This window comes from Symsagittifera roscoffensis, chromosome 7 (assembly GCF_963678635.1).
Source record: "Symsagittifera roscoffensis chromosome 7, txSymRosc1.1, whole genome shotgun sequence".
Taxonomy (NCBI): domain Eukaryota; kingdom Metazoa; phylum Xenacoelomorpha; order Acoela; family Convolutidae; genus Symsagittifera; species Symsagittifera roscoffensis.
Window position 1 is genome coordinate 58,724,955 of NC_087068.1, and position 14,083 is coordinate 58,739,037.

General features: G+C 37.4%; 1 protein-coding gene and 1 long non-coding RNA gene across 2 annotated transcripts; one reads left to right on the top strand and one right to left on the bottom strand.

The window, feature by feature from the left end:
* Window positions 1-3,082: 3,082 nt before the first annotated feature.
* On the top strand, window positions 3,083-3,692 carry LOC134850984 (dynein light chain LC6, flagellar outer arm). Its single transcript, XM_063866841.1, has one exon. The coding sequence runs from the start codon at window positions 3,210-3,212 to the stop codon at window positions 3,477-3,479; it is 270 nt and encodes an 89-aa protein (XP_063722911.1). The 5' UTR covers window positions 3,083-3,209; the 3' UTR covers window positions 3,480-3,692.
* A 7,510-nt stretch (window positions 3,693-11,202) lies between these two features.
* LOC134852163 (uncharacterized) lies at window positions 11,203-11,899 on the bottom strand. Its single transcript, XR_010164280.1, has 3 exons — window positions 11,720-11,899; window positions 11,562-11,647; window positions 11,203-11,292 (listed from the first exon to the last, which is right to left on the bottom strand). It is a non-coding gene; the product is annotated as an uncharacterized LOC134852163 (long non-coding RNA).
* Window positions 11,900-14,083: the final 2,184 nt, after the last annotated feature.

Consider the following 14,083-nt stretch of genomic DNA (forward strand, 5'->3'; position numbering starts at 1 on the left):
AGATGTGGTTATTATACTTAAATTTAAATTACTATGTATTTAAATTTTACATCCATACGGAAATGTCAGGGGCTACAATATGTTCAGTTGTCAATCATCATCTTAGTGTCAATCATTCGAGTTGCTATTATTAGTTCCCAGACCTTAATCAAGTGTGAGACTGGTACCTGCCTGTCAATCAACTAAAGCTGTCTAGCTGTTAAGGGTTGACCTCTAAGTTCACTCTCTTATTTATGCGAACTAGAATTCAGTCAATTAACTATTTAACAGCCATCTTTTACAAACCCTTGTTACTTCATCTGTGGAAGCCTTTTTCATTAAAGCAGGGTTTCAGAGATGCGAGACAGTCTCGCTCCGGCTGCAGGTGATTGGACTGTCCTGTAGAAAGACTACTGATATCGGCCCAACCACCCTAGACGCCTTGCGCTAGAAGGTAGCCAGAGACACATACTCGGCATGGACAGTTGGAGAGAGCACAGCTAGCGCATTGCAGAAATGCTGCCCCAGGTCTCTCCCCTCGCGACCTGCCTGCTGCCAGAGTCTTCAGCAGTACCCTGGTCGGCCAACATCAGGAAATGGAGAGTGAGCTCGAAACTGGCGGGGCAGAACCGAAACGACAACGAGAGAGAAGCCGCCACCGAAGTCATCAGAACAGCGGAGCCAAGTAGTTCATCTACATGGACGGATCAGCACATGTCGGTATGATGTCACTCAGTAACCCTGCATCTCTCGTCACTGTGGATCACTACAACACAGAGGGCAGTGAGCTCACCTTCTATGAAGAGAAAAAAGCGTTGAGGTCAGCTTCGAGTTGAGAACAACAGCACCGATGTTACCAGGATTTGTCACAGGCAAGAGGCCTTGGACCGTCATATCGATATCCAGTGGATACCCGGACACATGAACATCCCTGGCGATGACATCTTGACCAACGAAGCCCTGCACGGAGCCGAAACAAGACCCAATTCCAACTGTTTGGAGAGCGCTAAAGCAGTCATCAAGCTAAAGATAACTGACTAATCATCCCACCATTGATCCAAAAAGTCAATTTGCTATCAACGAAACTATCGAAAATTGGATCCTCTGCTTCCCCGTTGCTCTGTCAACCAGTCAACAAAATTTCGACGACACCAATGTGGACTTTTTTATACTGACCAAAGAACTTAGAGGGACGATTGGTGGCAGAGCAATGATGTCTTTAAGGACCTCGCTTTGGTCTCTCAAGAAAATGAAAAAAAGAATTAGCTCACGCGATTTTCAGCCTGTTTATATTGTCTTAGCGTGGTTTTTCATATTTTCTAGGTGTTGTTATAATTTGCGTGCTCGGAACATATCGTGCTATTTGCACAGCTTAAATCGGCTGAAGTTGTTTAATCTTATGTACTGGCTTACCTGCCTTATGTACTTATGCACTTAGAGTACTTTAAATGCTTTTATAAAAAAGAAGTTATGTTTCTCGGCACGTTCTCGTCAAATTGGACTACATTGGATAGAAACAGTAAGAAAGATAAATAAAAATTTTCCGATGTTTTTCAGATTAATGATTTTTTTGAACAAGTCATTTCCGTCTTGTTTTGTCCGCTAGCTTGCAATGCTTTGTGTGTGTTGTTTTGTCAAGTGTTGTGAAGGTCCGCTTCGCCTCTGTGATACGTTTTTGTGCCAATTTCTTTTCGTAGCTCAGAACTAAAATGGGCGCGTTTAGCTATTAAAGCATGCAAAACAGAAAAAAAAGCAGCTAATGTCTTTTCTTTCTCGAGAAATATGCAAAAATGAAGTAATGATTGCTTATTTAATAAAAAAAATTAAAAGAATTCTTTGAGAGTTCAGTGTCGCATCCTGTCATTTGTAAAATTCTGAATATTCGGAAAATATTCAGACCAGTTTTTCTCGATTCAGAGACAGTTTTTTGAGTTTTCTTAAGAAGTTTTTGTACGATTCATTTAGTGGCGTGCGCAGTAGTTTTAGGGGGGTTTCGAAAAATTTTGCGGTCCGTTCTTTTAGGTCGACCAATTTGATTTTCCGAGAATACTATAACGACCCTTTTTTTGTCAAACGTTTTCTGCGCCGCAGCCAAATTTTTTCACAAAAAGCGTTTTAAGGCATTTTGGCCAAAAATTGCGTTTTTTTTTCGGCGCGCGCGCCGCGCCCACTTCAAAATTAGTTATATTGGTGCCAAAGGCGCCTTAAGAAAAATTTCAAGTTTGTTCATCCAAAAATGGATGTCGTAAAGTTATACCAAAGGGAGGACCCTTTGGAAAAATTTGGCAATCAGAATTGAGGGGGGGGGGGGATGTCGCTTTTTCTCTCCTCGGCACGCTGCTGCCCAACAACTCAATAGTTGCTTCTCGCTCTTCGAGTGGTGAGAACAGAGGATCTTTCATTTTTAGCTTCTCAATAAATTATAGCCCCGTTCATATTAGTAAAAAACGAAGTAGAACCTTTTTTGTAGCTAAACGGGGGGTTGGGGTGGCATATGAAGGGAAATAGCCAATTAAGCGGCAGCTCTTTTTTTGATTGTCTGATTGTTATGGAAATTGTCATACATATTAATTGACCTATTGCAAACATATTTGGTCTTCATAATTAACCTTGTCAAACCATTTGAATTGATGTCCGCGTGAGGTGGGGGCGGGGGGGGGGGGGGGTGGGTTGATTTGAGGGAGGGAGGATGAAAACGAGCCTAATCGTCTATTCATGCTCTTTCTTAATGTCTTCATTTTTGTGATGTTCATTTGGTAGGTTATCAATCGTAATGCTTTGAAGAGTTCGTTAGCTTACGTACTTGGTTGAACCGCAGTTGCTTGTTTTTAGCACCTTTTTAATTAGAACCACATTTTTAACATTCTTTTTAAACTACTTTTTATGCTACGAGTTACTGCGGTAAACTTATGGGCTTGCTACGAGCTGCTGAGAAGTGACAGAGAACTCTGGTACGCTTAATGGTACGCGAAGCTAATGAATCGTAATATGTGTTCTGAAGGCAGTGCTACGCATTATATAAATGACTGTAGAAGTCGAAGCTACGCGCTGCTGTGTAGTAACCACATTGGCGGCAAATTACATTGGCATGATGGTAATACTTCTCTAATCAGTCAGACTAAAAATCCGCTCATTCACGCTGCTTTACTTCTTTTATCTTAGTTGTGTTTAAATATTCAACGCTTCATTTCAGTTTTGAGTGAACAAAAACTTTTAAAAAAGTGTTCAAAATGAGTGAACGAAAAGCTGTGATCAAAAATGCGGACATGGCGGAAGACATGCAGCAGGACGCGATTGAGTGTGCGACCCAAGCCATGGAAAAGTTCAACATCGAAAAGGACATTGCAGCCTACATTAAAAAGGAGTTCGACAAAAAGTACAACCCCACATGGCACTGTATTGTGGGCAGGAACTTCGGCAGCTATGTGACGCACGAGACGAAGCATTTCATATACTTCTACCTCGGACAAGTCGCTATTCTCCTCTTCAAGTCCGGCTAAGTCCGAACAAACACGACTCCGACCACTTTTGGTGGGATCCAAATAGTCTTACAAAGCTGATTGTCGAATTGATAAAAGACTCATTAACTCTCGTTAGAAAGCTAATCTCTTTTTGAATTGACGCCAATCCTTCGATATTACAATTTGTGTTCAGTATAGTTTCTCCTCAGTTGATTAGTTTCTACTGATAGTGAAATAAACATTTCTACTTTTCGTTTTATACTTCAATGAGCGAATGTTGTTTGCTCGTTCATAACTAGCCTCTGGCGCTTTTTTCGAACCCCGTGAGCAACTGTTATAGGTATCAATTGTATAGGGTACCCTGTAGTTTTTTTTTCAAGGCAGGGAGTGAAGACCAAATATACTGGAGAAAATAGAAAGGCAAATATATCGCCTGAAAAACAAGTAAAAAGAAGTTCAATCATTAACAGTTTGTTTGAATGTGGTATAATTAGTAGCAAAAAGTTCGGACAGACAGATTTAATTAAAAGGAGCAATCAGTGCTTTTGGACGCTTTTTTGCATGCAAAATCCGAAGCCGAACAACCTTAAATTTTTTGTCGGACCAAATTCAAAATGCAAGATTATCGGATGATTATGCTGACCTAATTTTTACATACTGCGATGAAAATCCAGATTTCACTAAAAAAACAGTTAGCAAAATAAATTAAAAAATCGAAATTTAGAGTTATTTTCAACAACAAAAAAAATTAAGATTTCGGCACCAAAACAAAACGGAAGTGAAGATGAGCAAATCATTCAAAATTTGGAAATGAATCGCAGAAAAACATCAGCCACCCTGAGCAATAATTTTCTTGTTTCAAGCTTCACTATTCGACGCTTCGGATGCATTAACCACCGTGGTTATAGTTTTGAGCGAAACTCTGCTCTATAAAATTTCGATATTATGTTTATTTCAGTTTTAATTTCAGTTGATGTCTAATCAGTTGCTCTTTTTAATCAATTTTGTCTGTCCGAACATTTTTAAACTCTACCTGAATCTTATCTTGGTTTTGAAACATTTTTCCTGTCAATTAAAACTTCTAGGCGAGACAAAGTCCCAAATGCTGTCTTTTTTGCCCAAAACCTCACTTTGTACATTCGAATCATATAATTGATGCTGGTTCACTTCTTGGGCTTACATGCCGTGCATGAGATATGATCTTAGAGAACAAGATTACCAAAGATTAAATTAAAAGTTAAGAAGAAAAATTAAGTTCTCATTATTAGTGATAGATATGCATATATAGAAAATTTTAACATGAAGCACCAGAAACAGTAAGTTGACAGTTAACGAACCATTTGGGTTACAAAAGGCTGCTCGTTTTATCAAATGGAATACAAAATTTGCGATAATCAAAGAAAGTGAAAAAATATTAATTAGAAGCATGTAGAAAAAAAAGATGTTTGAGTTTGAATAAACATTATGCAGCAGATATATAGCATTGTCTAGACAAGTTAATGACAAGGTCTGAGCTCTGCAGCATTTTTAAAAAAGATTGTTTAATCGTAGCCGGTATAAAACCGATCTAAATAAGATAGAAGTTCAAACTCAACTTCAAAGTTTTTGAAACGCGCTAGTCGTAGCCAACCCCTATTCGGTTTCAAAAACAAAACTTGAACTTGTTCACTTTATAGTTACTGCTTCTACTAATTGTGTTCCATCCCTTGAAGCCTCCTAAACATCAGTACAGCTTGACGTGCTTACAGGAATAATTAAACAAGGATAAGGTTAGAATATTCCACAAAGGGCCATCTGTTGAAAGAGTTTTGAAGCTTGTCAAAGTTTTAGTTCATTCTTTAATTTCGGTCAAAGAGTTACAACTGTAGTTACGCACAGGCGAAGCGTTGTGTATGTTTACGAAGAATTTTTTCTAACCTAACTCACAAATAGAAGTGCTCATTTGTTTGCAAATTTAGTACATTTCAATTTAATCAAATTTAGGCCTATTTAAGCATTTTTTTTAGCTAGTGTTAGGTCCAAATTGAGGAAACTGGTTATTAAAACAAATGGGTTTTGTTTTTTTTGCGAATCTTTGGAAATTTTTTCCACGTTCCGCAGAAGTTTCAATGTTTCTTAAAAACTACTGTACCGTTTTTCAAAAAATGGCGCCAATGGACGACTGGCTGCTCGCCTATGTGTCGGCATTAATAGCTAGTCTGTTTTCATTTTACCCCACGTTCTACGTCCTTCGAAAGTTTCAGTAGAGGGATTTTTGACCTGTTTATTATGAGTGTTTCCGTTTTCTTGAATACTTAGAGCACAAATCTGACATGAAGGTTTCAATTAAAAGGACAATTCATGGGAATCTCTTTCTCAACCGGTTATTTCCCAAATTCGATAGAATCAATTTATGTCCTCGAACAAGCCAATTTTTGACATTTTGTTTAGTTTTAACAGTTTTCCTAAAAAATACCCTGCCTTATTGGATATTAAGGGTTTCACTGTAAAAAAAAAACCAGTTATATGCATCTTCCCTGCACAAGCGGCCATGCCCTGTGATTTGAATTTTTTTTTGGAATATATAGTTTTTAATTTATTTGCTGATTTTGAGGTTGATAGCTCATTCAAACTAACGTGCTGCTCACATTTTCCCTGCACAATCTGTTTTACCTTTTTTTAATTGTACGAAAGTTGATATGGACTTCGGAATAATCCATTTTTTGAAATTTTTAAACTTTTTTCTTGAAGAAAATTGATCACTTTTCTCCAAAACTAATTGCAAGTTTGATATCAAAGGTTCAATCTAAAAATTAGGGTGTGGAAGTTTTCATTGAATAAACGGTTATTCCTATACTTTAGTAGAGAAAAGTTGATCGTTTTGAATTTTTTCGAAATCTTTTTTCAACATTTTCGAAAACTACCCAGCCAAACATGAGATGAAGATTTCCAACAAAAGAGCGAGAGCGAGTTGTAAAAGTTTTTTTTTCATATAAGTAGATAGTCTCCCAATCAAGGAGAGTAGTTACCAGGGTTTTGCGTAAAATTCATTTTTTGAAATATTGAAAATTACGCATTTTCGTATCAGTACAATATATAATCAAAAATTATTAAAACAGGTACATCCAGCATTAGCTGGGCCACTAGACGAGGCCACTTACCGAGAGTACGTCTCAAATGGCATAATTCCCAAATGGCATAAAAATGAAAATTTTCTCAAATGGTATAATTTTCAAGCAACAGTTGCATTGAAAAATCAAAAACACTTTTTTCCTAAACAATATCAGAAAATAAGTCATTTCAAATGCTGATTGACATTTTATCTTGAAAAAATGGTAGATTTTTTTTTCTATCAAAAGCGAAAAACATGAGCTTGCGTTTTTTGATAAACTGCTTGTGGTCAATTTTTGCGACAAATTTGTCGCTTGACATTTGTTTGGAAGCAATTAATTCCAAACCTTGTTCACGTGTTTTCGTTTCCGAAAAAATAGTGTAATTAAAAATTAATAGAAAACGTTTGAACTGCGATGAAAATTTTAAATTTTTATGCAATTTGGTAATTATGCCATTTTGGAAGTTACCGTTTACTTCCAAGTGACCGTGGCGCAAATGCGAGGACGTGAGTGACACTCCTAAATATCAGGTCGGAGATTCAAATCCGTTACATTGAATTAGTTTTTTATTGCTCGACTGTTTGCTGCTTTGTGTGGTCAGTTGTTAGTTTTTTTTTTCATTTTCCTCGTTTATGTTTGCGAAGCGCAGCTTCACGTCTGTGTCAAAACTTGTCTTCACATGCGGAGGACCGAAAACTTCTCAAAAGGCTCTAGCAAATCGGTCGAAACTTCAATTGCTGCGCTTTTTAGAACAGCCTAAATAATCTTTAGCAAATGTATCCTTTTTATGTCAACTTTGACATCCTCAGTCAAATTTTTGTAAGTAAAATATCGCATGCGAGCGTGAAGAGGAAGAAGTGGGCTATACAGAGGGAAGGTTCCGTCACCAGCACAGAGACGCTATCACTGGAAAAGGTGGTTCCCCTTCTACGTCGGTTTTGCCGCTAGAGACCTTGGGGGAGCTGCAGTGATAGGTTGAACGAGACGAAACCAACATGACCAGTCAGGAACGAAATTTCCTCAACTCTCTCATTCTCGATCTCTCTCTCGATCTCTCGATCTCTCAAACATAAACAATCTCTCTAATTCAATCAGAAGCTCGAAGCAGAGATCGCATTTAGCTACAAGAACAACAACAAGGGGAAGAAGAGCTGATCTGTATCTTTTCTGCGTCGCATCACTTTAACAGATCAAGAGTTAATTTTGGATTTCCATGTAATAATGTTCAAAATGGATGCGGCGAAGCCGATGCAGAAGAAAATAAGACTGCTCGTCTCTTTTTCCTTCCCCCTGCTGGTTTTTACAAGTAAAATTTTTGTTATAGCTTTATTAGTGGGAGGGTGGCGGGAATAAGAGAACAGCCTTTCAACCAATTTGCACTAATTCTGAGCAAGATTACTCCGTCGCATTAGTGATGTCCAGTTAAAATATATAACCGTTTTTTTAACCATTAAACAATGATATAATTTTAAACCAATTTGGTTTAACCAATTCCTACTTTAAACCAATTATAAAACTACTTACAACCCCTATTTGGACTTTTTTTTATTTATGCATGTTTTCGATGTCGTGCAGTTACCGAAAGTCTCAAAAAACATACGTTAACGGGTGCGTGAAGATTCTGAGTGGTGTGCAAACTAGGTATGACTACCTGGCCTAACTCAGACTCTAAATGCATTCCGTTTACTTGTATTTCAGACTTTGGGTTGATGACAACTCATGTTGTCCTGGCGGGAACGATCTTCGTGCATTCGCTCACTAGTGTTTTGAAAGTTTGAAAAACTTCGGGTATGCGAATGTCAAAAAGGTGCTTTTAAATAATTTAGCAATAACAAACTAAACGTTCATTGTATGAATAAATTAAAACAAATCACGATAAGCAGTTCACTATAAACTGAGCAATTTTTATTGCTGTATCCAATTAAACATGTCTTGTTTGCCCGGCAAAAAAGACCGTTTTTGTGACTCTCTGTATAGAATGAAGCCTTCGAGAACGCTCGTTCTGCGTTAGCTGGAGATGGAAGAACACAAAGAACAATTCGTGCGCTCTTCGCCAGTCTCGCCCACTTATGGGCCTAGTCTCGGAAGAAGCTGAAACAGTGAAGAACGTCTTCGTCGACAGTCGATATTCAGGAAATCAATTTGTATTAGACAATTTCAGGACAGCAAGAGCTAGCAAAATATCCGATCAGTTTGTTTGCGTTCGAAAATTCTAAATCAGAGACAACGGAGTCTATAGGATTGCTGTGTCCAGTTTCACGGACTTTCTGCTGGACCTCGACAGCTTCCAGATCTTTCATATCAAACACATCTTCGTAGTCATTCGCAAGTTTGAGTAGTTTTTTCTTGGCTTTTTCAATTTCTGCTGGAATTAAATGTGATCGCCTATCTTGTGAAGGACTCAACAATGTTGCTGCCAAGACAACATCTGGAAACGTTTCGAAACGGTGATCAATTTTCACCCTATGACAGAGCTTGATTTGGGTGGCGTGTTTGGGCTGGTTGAACACTCCGTGCCGTCGGGGGTTTGAAAGTGTCAGCCCATCTGTTTTGACGGACATCGCATTCAGTTGACGGAAAAATACAAAAGCATCAATTGCATCTAGTATGGAGTTGATGAAACGATACGCCCCACAACTCACAAATTCCTGAAAAGGCGTTTTAATTGAAATCTTGGACTCATCTCGTTCGTCTTGAAAAACCACAGTTTCGTCATCTGAATCCTGCTCGTCTGGTTGGGTTGCCATTTGAAATAACCTACAGCTCCGAATCCTTCAGCTGCAACTATCAGATTGGAATCCGACAACTTTCAATGGGTTGATATTGTTATCTTCTAGAATGCGTTTTAGTTCAATCGAAGTTGTATGTGAGTAACTCCATCAGTTCGCCCAATGCGTTTTAGTTCAATCGAAGTTGTATATCCATCAGTTCGAAATCAATAACTTGAATACGGTGCTTCCAATTTCGGTCAATCCATGAAACAATCACCACGAGAATAGTTTCGTCTCTTATCCTTGTACAGTGGTCCAAACGATCTGCTTTGTTTGTGGCTAGTGATTGGTACCTATTGAGAGACCGCTGCTGAGTGGTTAGTGTGTGATACTCTAAATCTGAAAGACACAGGTGCGAACCTCCGACATAGCCGATTTCTTACTAGTTCGGGGCTTATTTCCTACGATTCTTATTGCACTTTATAGAGCTGCTTTTTGTCGTGTTCTCGCTATTGTTTGCAAAGCGAAGCTTCGCCTATGTGTAGAAATATAAATGATCTATTTATACGTTATGTTTGGCGTTTCTCTTGACACATTGCTAATCTGTCCTCCAAACGTGACTCCAAAACCTATATTATTTTCCGAGATACGGTATTTTTTATTATAAATTTTTTGGTCAAAAAGACAAGTTAAAAAAACTAAAAATTTGAAACGCTCGTCTCAATGGTGGGGTGTTTTCAGGGTACACTCAAGGGTTGCAAATATGACCCTATTTATTTTCAACTTTATTCTTTTTTCGAGACATGGTGTTTTTTCTCCACTTTATTCGAAATTAATGGATTAAAATATATTTTTTTCCAGTTTGTTGTCTGAGGGCAACATGGGTATTGATTATTTTGATAACATTTTAGATCACCAAAATCCATTTTATTTGATATATTTTTCAGTTTTCTTAGATGCGGGAGGTCGGGAACGGGAATAGTCTCCAGCTGAATACGTGAAGCATGTCGAATTAATTCTATTTGATTAGTTTCCATCTGCTTGTGAAGTTCTTCAAAAGTGTGACTGATGGTGAAGCTCTGCCAAATTTTCAATCTCACAGGAAAAAGAAGACGGGTTTTTCCCATTATAGACCCTCCCAGCCTAGTAGCAAAATTATTATAGCCCTTCCAGTCTGTCCATTTTCAATTGACTTTCAAACATATGTTGCGCTTTCATTCGTAAGTGCATTCATGCGAAGTTCATCCATGGTTTGTTACTAATGAACTTAGCGCTACATGGAGCTACTACTTATGCATAAATTAAAAAAAGATGCACACGATGTTTCACCGTGTCTGTCTATTTGTTTTGTCTGAGTTGTTTACTGGAGAGCTGTAATTTACTGGGTGGACAATAATGGGAACGATCTAGGAAGTCTTCTCTGAGATTGAATAGTACTCCTTTTAGACCGAATTGCAACATCTAATAAAGCTTTCAGATATTTGATTATCGGTTTTTACTCTACGCGATAGTTTTCTATGGCTTTAAAATTTTTGTGTTATTGGCGCTCATCACAGGTAAAAATTTAAGCTGAACTGTGTAATCCATTTTGAGACCAAACTGAGGATTTTGTCAACTGCAAGCAAATTCCGCGACAAATAAACTGAAAACAGGTTTGTCGCGAAAGCCACATGTTTGCATTTTCATTCATTTCCTTTGCTCTTTTGAAATCCACGAATATTTATTGCTCAAATTTGCGAAATGTCGAAATGGTCCAAAGGCTTAATTAATTCAATTAATAATGTTTTACTTTTTAATTTTGATGCTTTTTCGGGTGATAATTTTGTTCAAACTAAGCTGATGCACGCAATCCACTTGGAAAGATAGGAGTCGATTAACCTTTAATTTAAGTTTGGTTAAATAAATGAAAGTGAAAATAATATGAAAAAATGAGAAAAAGATATACAAAGTTTAAAAAATATAAAGAGTTTTAGGAGTGAAGTAGTTGTTGCTTTCTAGTTGATTGCCCGACTTCGATTTACACTGCTTCTCTTTTTCATCGTCTGCGACCTGAATAAAAATGAACGAGTTCTTTTTCATGCACAAACACAAAACCTGATACAAAATTTGATTTTTCTTATTAATTGATTGCACTGCAATGTTTTCTTATCTCAAAACTTTTATGAATACGGCGTAGAGAGTTTAAAATAGCGATTTAGGCAAACTGTGCCGGACACAGAAAAAAGGGCGAATGTTTATAGGGCGAATTGAGATTTGAGGTCATCAATTTATCCGCATTTGTCATATCCGCAGTTCGATTAGATTAGATTCATACATACGATGGTGGAGCCATAGTGAATGAGGATTACTTTCTGGGGAACCGAGTTCAAAGGACGTCATCTTGGCAGAGCGGAACTGTGCAAATCTAAAAAATAAGTATCAATGCGAGATGCAATTCAGTTTTCTTAAAACATTAATTGAAAATAGTACTACTTACATAACATTGTCTCCTATGAATTGTGTGACGTATTTGTGGCAAAATTTACTATCATCGCAATTGACTATGCCGAGTTTCCACGCAGGTTCCGGACTGATTAAGTATTCTGGAGGGAATTCGCAAAGGAGATCATTGCTATACCTCAACCATGTTCTGCAATTGTCGCCACATTCTTGCTCACTGTAGAACACAATCGTCAACAGAGGAATAGTGCTGATCAGGAATAGTCATCAGGTTCCTGCCCGTGAAATCAGCACACCCAGCCACATCTCCCGATTGCCTTCGATCATGACCCACAGCTGATAACCTTTGGAACTGTGGGAAGCATTCTGCCAAGGGCTGACTGGAGCAGAAAAACAGACAAACTTGACTTATACGGGCTCATCAATTGATACAAGTATCAGAAATTTCAATACTACGAAACTTATTTTACACAAACGCAAACTGCATTTCTTCTATTGTTTTATTGTTTTTTTTTAGTAGACGTAAGTTCTTTTTATTCAGCTGGAGAAAATTTCATCCAAATACTCAATTTATGTACAACTTTTTTTCAGTATACAAAATTCTACTTTTTTTACTGATTAGCCTATAAACGTCATTGGGTCGGTGGCCAGTCATTAAGAAGAATGGCCTAAGAACAGAATGGGTCCAAGAGCAAAAAAAATGTTATACGGCCCAAAGTAACTAAATTTTTAATTGAGCTTCTGCTTATAATGATTATTCAGTTTAGATCTTGTGGGAATTATGTACTTTGAGACAGCCGGTGCTAGGTAAATAAGACGACAGGCCATTAAGACGACAAGATAATAATAGACACTAACAGTTATTTCAGTACAACTTTTTTTTAGAATACAACGGTAAAATGAGCAATTCGAACTTAAGCAGTTTAACTTTCTCAGAAACACAATATGGAGAATTGGGTGTAGCGTTGTCCTAAAGTCTCATCAAACATTTCTGTCGTCTTAACGGCTGCCCAACTAGTCCAACATTAAGATTTGAGCTTTCAGATCCATTTTTCAAATAACAAAACAAAGAACTATTTAAGCCTTTCTTCTTTCAGATCATTCTGCTTATTTACCAGTGAAAAGCACTCATCGTAAAATTATTCCCAAAGTTTATGCACTTAAAACTGAACTCAGAGATTTCAATGATATTTATTTTTTTGAAAAAAAAACATGCATTTTCGAAGCTAAAACAGGTTTTTTTTTATAAGACTGCTTGCCCGCACTTTCGCCAAATTGAAGTAAATTAAGCGCAAATTTGTTTTTCCGCATGTTTTTTTCCCGGAATCCGAAGAATTTCTTCTGCAGTCACCCAAAATAATTTCAATTAGAAATTTCAAAATTAAACTGAACTTAAAATTGAGCTCAAAATTATTCCAAAAAGATTGTTGAATTGCTGTTTCCAAAAGGCTGTTTGTGATAACTGAAGATATGTTGACCACAGAGAGCGGCTCTACTTAAAAATTATACCTTTCAAGAAAGGGGGGCATTTTTTTAGTAGATTAAGTAAATGAAATTTTCGACCAACCAGAAAGCAGCAAAATTCGACGGTTTAAAAGAATTCTCTAGTGCTAACTCACTACTTTAATTCATAGGGATGGAATTTTTTGTAGATACCATAAGGTGTGATGCCATAGGACCATAGGATAAGCAGTTTGGGGGGTATTGCTAAGTAGACCCTAGTGAGTTTTTTTTGGGTGCCGCACATCAGGCCCATTAGACGTGAAACCAAAAATTAAGGCCAAAAAAGCCGAACTTGTGAACAAATTCTTTTGTAACTGCGGCATTCCTACAAATGTGCATCCATGTTTTCTCGGTACTGAACTTACCGCTGAAGAGAGTTATTAGTTACGCATAAACAAATAAAAAAGCTCCTGTTATTTCACTGCATATCTACTTGTTTTGTCTGAGTTATGTATTGGAGGGGATATAACATACTTACTGGATGTGCTATAATGGCCCCAAATAGACCCCAAATTTTGGCTATAACTTACTGGATGTGCTATAATTGCCCCAAAAGAGGCTCTTTTCCAGTTTCCCCCCTTTCAAAATACCGAGTATTCTGTTTGTTTTACGTGTTATTACGGCTAAATGCGTGATGTTACGCTGTAAAGTATGAAGAACAAATCTGTTCAGAATTGTCGATTTGTTCACCACGCCAAATTTCATTGCATTATGACAACGTTAAATAGACTTTTCAAAATTGAAATTCAAAGGGGGGAAACTGGAAAGGAGTCCCAAAAGACCACAAACCTCGACTTTTCAACAAGCCATCTTTCACGGAGTTTTTTTATATCATCCGAAACTTAAGAATGTCATGAGCTCAAACGCGAAATAATATTTCATCAAATAAATTTTCGTT